The 9,011-nt window shown below is 33.0% G+C and overlaps 1 protein-coding gene across 1 annotated transcript; it reads left to right on the top strand.

The window, feature by feature from the left end:
* The first annotated feature begins 1,340 nt into the window (after window positions 1–1,340).
* LOC137827349 (putative protein phosphatase 2C 58) lies at window positions 1,341–4,226 on the top strand. Its single transcript, XM_068633603.2, has 5 exons — window positions 1,341–1,695; window positions 2,303–2,551; window positions 2,830–3,106; window positions 3,439–3,593; window positions 3,863–4,226. Exons 1-5 carry the CDS (start codon window positions 1,663–1,665, stop codon window positions 3,998–4,000), a joined length of 852 nt encoding a protein of 283 aa, XP_068489704.1. The 5' UTR covers window positions 1,341–1,662; the 3' UTR covers window positions 4,001–4,226.
* Window positions 4,227–9,011: the final 4,785 nt, after the last annotated feature.

The raw sequence follows: 9,011 nt of genomic DNA, 5'->3' as shown, positions 1-9,011 counted from the left end.
ATTAATAATTTCTAACTTAATTTTATAAAATAAATTGTAAGATCTGTAATTAGAAAAACATTACTCTAGACTTTGATCTAATTTAACTTGAAGAGAATATCATCACTTCTATCAACTTGTACAATGTGAAAACTATCTGATTTTAGTACATTTACCCAACTCCTTAATTAAAAGAAAATAATTAATAATAAAGAAGATTAACAATATATATTAATAAGTGACATAAAACTGCATCGATTTCCTAGTTTAGTTTAATGAAGGTGTGAAGGTGTCAAGATAATACAATTGTGAAACGTGGCCTCATAAGAAAGAAGCATATAATAAAATTTACATGCATTAATGAATCTACCCAATCCACTATTCAATATAGAGACATCAATCTACAAAGCACTTTCTTTTCTTTATTAAAGTCACCCTTTTGATCAATTCCACACCCATGCATGTGGCTGTTTTTGATTGACTCAGTTGCAATTCATATCAAATCATGCATATGATCCCATTATGCAACTTACAACCACCTCTCTAATAATTCAATAATAATTTCCCCTTTCCCAATATAAAAACTCTCTCTCACCTACCAACACCTCCTCCTTCTCTCTACACATATTTAATTTCCTTAAAACTCCCAATCAAACCTATAAAACAACCCCCCCTTAACCATAAAATGCCAAATATTTAACACATGCCACAATCCAACCTTTTTCCAACACTTTAATATACAGAAAACAAATGAGGAAAACCAAACATTTATTAACAATAAAACACTACTTGAAATTACTCGTTAAACCAATTTTATACGTTAAAAATATTACTAAAAAATTATTAAATAATAATTAATTTTAGAAATAAAAAATAATTAATTTAAGTTAAATACTATTTTATAAATTTAAAAAATTATATTTTATTTTATTAATAAAAATTTATAAACTATAATTTTTAAATTGGTATCTAACAATACAAACTATTTTAAATTTTAAATTAATCTTTATAATAATTAATTAGAATATAAATTAATTAATAATTAATATTAAATATTAATTTATAAATTTAGACCAATAATTTTTTAATTTATAAAATAAAATAAAATATAATTAATATAATGATTAATTATTTTTTTATTTTTAAATATAATTTTTATCTGTTAATTTTTATAGTGTATAATAAAAATCTATTATAAGGTAAGATTATAACGAAACATTTAACTAGATATTTATTATATTTGTATATGAAGCTGAAATAAGTTTTTATTAATTAATTGAGACCTTGACATGCATAAGGATAATAAGCTTAAATTACTCCATGATGACCTGGTAAAAACATAAAGTCACATGTTTTTCCTTATTCCTTGTGGGTGCTTTGTTTTTGCATTGATACAAATGGGAACAAAGATCAAGTGGGAAAAGTTGATATTAAGAACATACGAGGGTAAATGGTGTGAAAGAGAAAGTGCAAAGAGGTAGAAGCAACTTGAAAAAAGAAAGTTGCGTCGGCAATAACGCGTTGTGTTCAAAGAACGCGGGCTACAGAATAAAAATTGCGGCGAAGTCACGTGTAAAAAAGTCAAACTTTCCTTATTTATACCCACATCTTCATTTTCTCTCTCTCTAATCTCTTAAAACATTAGGCAACAAGAACAAGAACAATTTCTAGCATTGTACCATCATGACTGGCAGAGATATCCTCAATATGATGAAGGTCAGCAGAACAAAAAAAACCCATCATGGATTCTTTTGTGCAAACTAAGCATGCCAAGTTGATTCGCATGTTTTCAACTAGTTAGTCTAGTTTGGTTTTATTCCTCGGTGTGCTTTGCAAATGCCAGTTCTTGAGATATTGTGGAGTTTTCTTGAGGTTTCTTGATTTGTTTGCAAGGAATGCAACTTGGATGTTCTTTCGAAAAGTTTCTGCAGTGATTGATATGCTGAGATTTAATTTGGTTCTGCATTTTCTTTCCATGTCTTTTTTTCTTTCTTAGGAAGTGTATATAGAAGATTTATGTGATGACATCATTGCATATCCAGCATGTGGAGAATCATTAGAAGTGTGTTCACTAGCTTCTCGAATGGCCCTTTTAAATTTCCTGTGCTTGTATAAAGATGAATTGATGTGTTGACTTTTCAATTGGGTGACATAACATTAACTTTGTGTTTAGATCAGTGTTCTTGCTCAAATGCATGGCAATTAAACTGTTTTTCAGTTTATTAAAATCAGAACTCCACATTTTTTCATTTCAAATTATTGAGTTTCAAGATCGAGCTTTCAAAACAGTGAGACTGAAGATTTACTTTGATCATATGTTTAGGTGAAAGCAGGATTTGGAACATCAGTACCGGAGACAGGGAAAGGAAAAGGAAAAATATCAAAACACATTACACATGGCTTTCACTTGATGAAGGGAAGATCTGCACATCCCATGGAAGATTATTTAGTTTCAGAATTTAAGCAAGAAAAGGACAGAGAATTAGGCTTGTTTGCAATATTTGATGGCCACTTAGGCCATGATGTTGCAAGCTATTTGCAGAACCATCTTTTTCATAACATCTTGAAACAGGTAAGGCAACTTTCCTATTACATCATTTTGATCACATTCTCATGAGTATGACAAATCTTATATACAGTTCTGGTGGTATCATTTTGATCACATTTTGAATCCTATTATGTGATTACTAAAGTAAAACTTTAATTGGATTGGATAACAAGACTAACACTAACAACATCTAACATCTCAATGTTTTGACAAGTTTGAGAACATCTAATAATGAATACCCTTCTTCTAAACCTACCTCAAGTGATTCTTGTTTAATTCACATTTATATTTTGTGCAAGCAGCATGACTTTTGGACTGAGACAGAAAACGCAGTGAAGAGGGCTTATCTTGAAACTGATGAGAAAATATTGGAAAAGGCACTTGTGTTGGGGCGAGGAGGGTCAACAGCTGTAACTGCAATACTGATTGATGGTCAGAAGCTTGTAGTAGGAAATGTTGGTGACTCGAGAGCTGTTATTTGTGAGAATGGAAAGGCTAGGCAACTATCTGTAGATCATGAACCAAGCAAGGAAAAGAAATCTATTGAGAGGCGTGGGGGGTTTGTATCAAACATTCCAGGTAAAACCAACATTTTGAGGTTTTGTAACACACAAAGTGCAACATGTGCATATGCTAAAATGGATATGATTGTGCAAATCCCTGTTTAGCTTATTAAAACAAATTAAAATGAACTTACAAGTTATAACCATGTTCTATGATTCATAGTAATTTTTATAAGTTTAAATAAGTTCTTTCATATGTTCCTTTGGTCTAAAAAGTCATTTGATTTTCAATAACAACAACCCTTTCTTTGAAGGACAGACATGACATGCATTTTGGTTTCAAGAAGAATTGCATTAGAAACTTTCAAAATTGGTAATATAGAACATTTGAATTTATGTTTCCTGCAGGAGATGTCCCTCGAGTAGATGGACAGCTGGCAGTAGCAAGGGCTTTTGGTGATAGGAGCTTGAAGATGCATCTTAGTTCAGAACCTGATGTGTTGGTAGAAGAAGTACTTCATCATACAGAATTTCTTATTCTGGCTAGTGATGGAATATGGAAGGTCACCTTTCTCACAATTTTCTTTCTCTTTCACTTCCTCATATTCCTTTTAAGTAGTGTTTCTATTCTGGTTTTTAGAAGTAAAAGATACTTTGATAGAAAAAATAATTTTAGGGGACACTGTTGAATAGAAGTAGTAGGGAGGGTGGGGGAAGTTGGGGGATTTAGGAATGTATCAAAATCTGAGTGATGGATTTTGCACTTTCTACTTTTGTTTAGATATCCAAAACCCCTTAAATACCTAACAATATTTTCCCATGATGTTTTCAGGTTATGTCAAACCAAGAGGCAGTGGATTCCATTAGGCAAATAAAGGATGCTCAAGCTGCAGCAAAGCACTTGATAGAAGAGGCAGTTTCCAAGAAAAGTAAAGATGATATATCTTGCATAGTTGTGAGGTTTCAATGACATGCTTATGGATTAAGGGAACTTGTTTTCTCAACAAAGAAGGTGCTAGTGGAACATTTAGAATCTTAGATGATGTGTATCTCAGATTAAGTACTTCATGTTCTTTCTTTCCTTAACTAAAATGCTTGTAGAATCTCACAAGCACTGGTTTTTCATATGTATAAAGGGATCCAATAACTTCTGCCTTTTTAATCAGATTTTCTAAACTTGTCTGCTTCTAAATCAATAGTTATCTTATCACCCCTAATTCAATAGGAAAATTATATTTTGAGACTCACTGTTAAATAAATCCTTAACAGTTTTATTTTAATAATGAAATAATTAGTTAGTATTTTAATTTAAAAAATAAAAAATATATTACTAAAATATTAATATAATATATTTTCAAATAGTTGTTTCTTTGTTGATATCAATGCTCTTTTTCTAATCCTATGTTGGATTATACTACAAGAAGATCATTAAATAAAAGACAAAAAATAATTAGTTGCTATATTGACTAAATTAGATACTATTTTAGAGACTAAAATTTTTGTTTGGTTTCTATATTAGTTTTTATTATGGATAAATAGTTTCTAAATTGGTATCTAATTATCTACTAAGGTTTTAACTACCAATTATTTAGATTCTAAATTTGGTAGCAAAAACTTAGTAGTTAATTAGATACCAATATAAAAGCTATTTATCAATAATAGAAACTAATTTAGAAACCAAAAAAAAATATAGTCTCTAAAATAGTATCAAATTTAGTCAATATAGCAATTAATAATTTTTTGTCTCTAAAATTGGTTTCTATTTAATGATTTTTGTTTTCGCCTGCAAACCTCAGTCGAACTCGGGAGTGAGTTCCTTAGCTGAAGTGTTGCTTGGGTGTTGAATCGAGTTGAAGACGCTTTGTGATGAAGGGGGCTCTACCTGTTGATCACACTCTGACGATCAAGTCAGTGAGATCATTCAAACTATAATCTGTATCAGTATTGGGTTCAGAAAAAACTTACCTTTACTCGGGGTCTTAAACCCCTTTTATAGACACTCTTTCAACGATTTTCACCAACCAAAATATTGTTTCAACCAGAATATAATTTCAACCATAATAACATTTTGTTAACGTTCACTTTTATTTTCGAGTGCAATGTCACACCATCCCTAACAACTTTTATTTGTATTTAAAAGATATATAGCCTTTTACTAATTCAACTACTCCTTCTGTTATTTTACTTTAATTACCTTTTTCTTATAGAATATCCAACATCTGGGCTGACCTCGTAATGTGTCATTGGACCCATATCTACCCCAAATCGAGCTGGGTATAACTTATCTAACCAAGCTTACCATGCTTAAATGCTTGGGCTGAGGACCCGAGCACGTCCGACCAGTACACAAGTCCCCCAGGCTCGAGCCGAGCTTGACAAGGCAAAGAGGCTCTTCAGTACTAGCGGCTGGCATGACGTTTTCTCAAGGGTAGCTGAGGCGCGATTACCGAAGCATCTCGTGAAAGGACGTCTCACCTTACTAAACATGGAGCTTACACGTGGCACCTGCATCAACGGTGGGGAAACGTTGTCTCTTCATCTTCCTCTTTTGAATATGTGTTCCTCTCTTCTTTCATTTTCATCACACTGTTTCGAACTTCATCTACTTCCAAACCTTTTCTGCTTCCAAAACCTCCTTCAAAACTTCTTCTTTCACCTTTGCGCCACTGCACATCACCGTTGCACCAGGTATTCTTTTCCCACTTAACTCCACTGATGATCATCATTTAGCTTATTGATTGCATTACGAGAAATGTATTTTTAACTTGCGCCAATTCCATTCATTTTTTCATGAACTGCATTCGCATTTTGTTTGTGTTTATGCTTTAGTTACTTCGACGATGGATTATAGTTTCGCATATCCTTGGGCTAAGAAAGAACTCCTTAAAGAGACCTCTTACTATACCACCCGTTTATGCATTGGAGAGTTAAGGGATGGTGGGTGCGTTCTGAGTAAAAAGCATGAGGGTTTTGTAAAAACAATAAAGTGTAAGGAAGGGGAACCGATATGCTGTGATGAGTCATCGGACCCTGATGGTCCCTTTTGTTCCTTTTATGCTACTTTCTTCAAGAAGGTCCTTCTTCGTCTACCCCTATCTATTTTTGAAAAGGAACTGTTGACCAACCTAAACGTAGCTCCTGCCCAGCTACATCCAAATAGTTGGACATTTATCCGAGCTTTTGTAATTTTGTGTTCACAACTTGAGATTTCGCCGACTGTGGAAGTCTTCTTATAATATTTTGAGGCCAAGCACTCAGGCCGCCAATTGTGGGCTTCCCTAAATGGTGCCTCTGTGAGAGGTTTACTTACCCTCTTCCAGTCATCCTATAAATATTTTAAAGGTGGATTTGGGCTTCAACAGGAGATTTGTCCCTACTGGACGACTTTCCCTTGTATTTGACACCCAACCCTAGATTCCAGAGTGCTTGGTGCTTGGAAGATCTGTCTTCAGAGGACCAAGGGATTCGCGAGTTTTTGACAAGTTTGAAAGTTGTCTTTGATACCTCAACGTTATTGACCAAAAATACCTTCCCGGTGCCCTCAAAGCTTACACCAATTGATGGAAGATGCCCAAGCCCATGATAGAAAAAGCCCAACCCCAAATACAAGTTCAAGCTTCAGCTCAAGCCTAACAAATATAGATCTGGGCCAACTAAGCATCATTGGATGTCTTTTTTATGTAATTAATTTTGAGTATTTTTAGTAGAACATAAAGGGAGGTGTAGATATAGATATAAGAGGTGCAAATGTATAAAGCTAAGTCACACCTTCCATGTGACATAAAAAGAAAGTGTAGGTGTAGATTTAGGAGGTGCCAAAAAAGAAACCAAGTCACACTTCCCTTGTGACTAGGAATTGGCTCCAAATTCAAATGCTTCTCATTTGAATTTCCCTCCACTTTCTTTTGAATTTCCAGCCCTCTAAACACTATAAATAAGAGGGTTTGGCTCATGTATTTGCAAGATTAATATACATAGTGAATAGCTACCAAATTTGAGCCAATTTCACTTCTTGCCCAAAACCTCTTAAGTTAGGCTATTAATCTTCAACTCTCACCACTCTCATTCCCTACCTAGCATGCACCTTCTAGGTCACCACACCTCCTAGGAGGACCTTGTTCGCTTACACTCCATAGAGCTTCCGCCTTTCATCAACAAATTCTACAAATCATGAAGGAACTTCTCCATCATTTGGTATCAGAGCCATGGTCTTCAAGAGATAAGTGCCTTCGGTTTTATTTTTGTGTTCATTCAATTTCATTTTGTTCTTCATGAATCCTTGATTGTCTTGCTGTTTTTGAGTTTGTTTTTGTGTTAGATGTTGTTTTGGTTTAATCCAATCTGTGCATTCATGTTCAATTTGATCTTGAGCTTCCATTTTGCCAATTTTGTGTAGGATTCCATATAGATTTGTGTTCTTGTTCTGTTTTTGGTTTATTTGAGTCTTTATTGCAATTTCAATCGATTTATTTTGTGTTGCCTTGAGTCATTTTGATTTTTGAGTCCAATTGTGTTTTGTCTAGTCATGTTTCTCCTAAATTGTCATTAATTCAATATAGTGTTGTTTTCGATAATTTTGGTTGCTTGATTTACTTTGAGTCCATTTTTAATCTGAAATTTTTTTATCCTTTGGTGTCTTTTCTTTTTAGATTTGAGTTCATATTTGTGTGTTAGATCCATACAAATTCTTATACATCAATTCCATTGTGTTCTTGAAGTTTCTTCAAACTGTTTTTAATTCCAGGATTAGGATCACTCTATTTTAATTTTTTGCTGGCTGTTTTTTACTTATCAAATTAAAATCCGTTGAAGAAAAATTGTGAAACTCTGGATTTACACAGATTGATGTGTTAGAAAAACAAGAAAAAAAAATCAAGTCAAAATAAAAAATAGAAAAAAAAATTATAAGTCAAAAGAAAAAGGTGTACATCCTGGCGCGGGCAGAGATGGTAATTTGACAACATATTTGAAAAATTTATCACAATTACTTGGTGCATTGTTTTGGTGTGATTCCAGCGCCAAAATTTTGCTAAGATATTGAATTGTTTGTGGTTAAAATTTCATACTCAAATTTCAAATATCCAGCTCAGCATAAATTTTCTAAGTCACGCATTCTGTGCCTAAAATTTCCAGTAATACTGTTTTTTTTTTTTAATCAATTCTAGTGTCATTCCTTAGGTTCAATTTGTGTGCCACCTTTTATTGAGTGCTTATTTGATTGCTTGTCAAATTTATTCAACATCCTTTCAAGTTGTGTCATACAAATTACTCCATTTGTTGTAGTCTCATTCTAAATTTGAATTGTTCTTTGCTTTAAATTTGTTGACTTCTAATTGTTGGTGTAAGAATTTCAAAGTGGTGCTTGTTAAGTTGGAATTAACCATTGTGGTGAGTCCATCCCTACTTAGTAGGTACTGTTTTTGAAGATTTAAATTGGCTAACCTTAAGAGGTTAAGGCAAAGGCTGCAACAAATAAGATTACAAATACACACAAACTGTGGGACGCAACAAGAAAGAGTAACAAAAGCCAAGGAGTGCATAATATAGGAAATCTGAAATTTAATTTTGTAATTCAAGTTCCCTTGTATTTCCTTTGAATTTTAATTACATTCAACTTTGATTAATTAGTGGAATAATTACGTATTAGACGGTGAGTGTGTCTTCAATGGCTCTAAGTTTCTAGAAGCCTCACCTTAGGATTCGTCTAGTTTTAAAGATTTGTAGTTAGTAATATTTAGTTGTGTTTAGTTAATTGTTTTGCTTTAACTACTTGTTTTGTATTGTTTAATTGATTTGCATTTGTTTTCTTGCATAAACAAGTGTTTTTCATTCTTAATTGTGATCTAAGTAAATTACTTAGAAAAATATTTGTGAAAAGTCTTGAGGGATAGATTTTGGCAAGGAAAGACTAGGTACTTAGAGGATCCTAGCGATCCACCTCTCTTTCCTGGAAAGCTACCTTCATTACTCTCCTTGTCTTT

Source organism: Phaseolus vulgaris, chromosome 11 (genome assembly GCF_051622355.1).
Source record: "Phaseolus vulgaris cultivar YP4 chromosome 11, ASM5162235v1, whole genome shotgun sequence".
Classification (NCBI taxonomy): domain Eukaryota; kingdom Viridiplantae; phylum Streptophyta; class Magnoliopsida; order Fabales; family Fabaceae; genus Phaseolus; species Phaseolus vulgaris.
The sequence above is the reverse complement of the archived record's forward strand: the minus strand, read 5'-3'. Positions and strand labels throughout refer to the sequence as shown.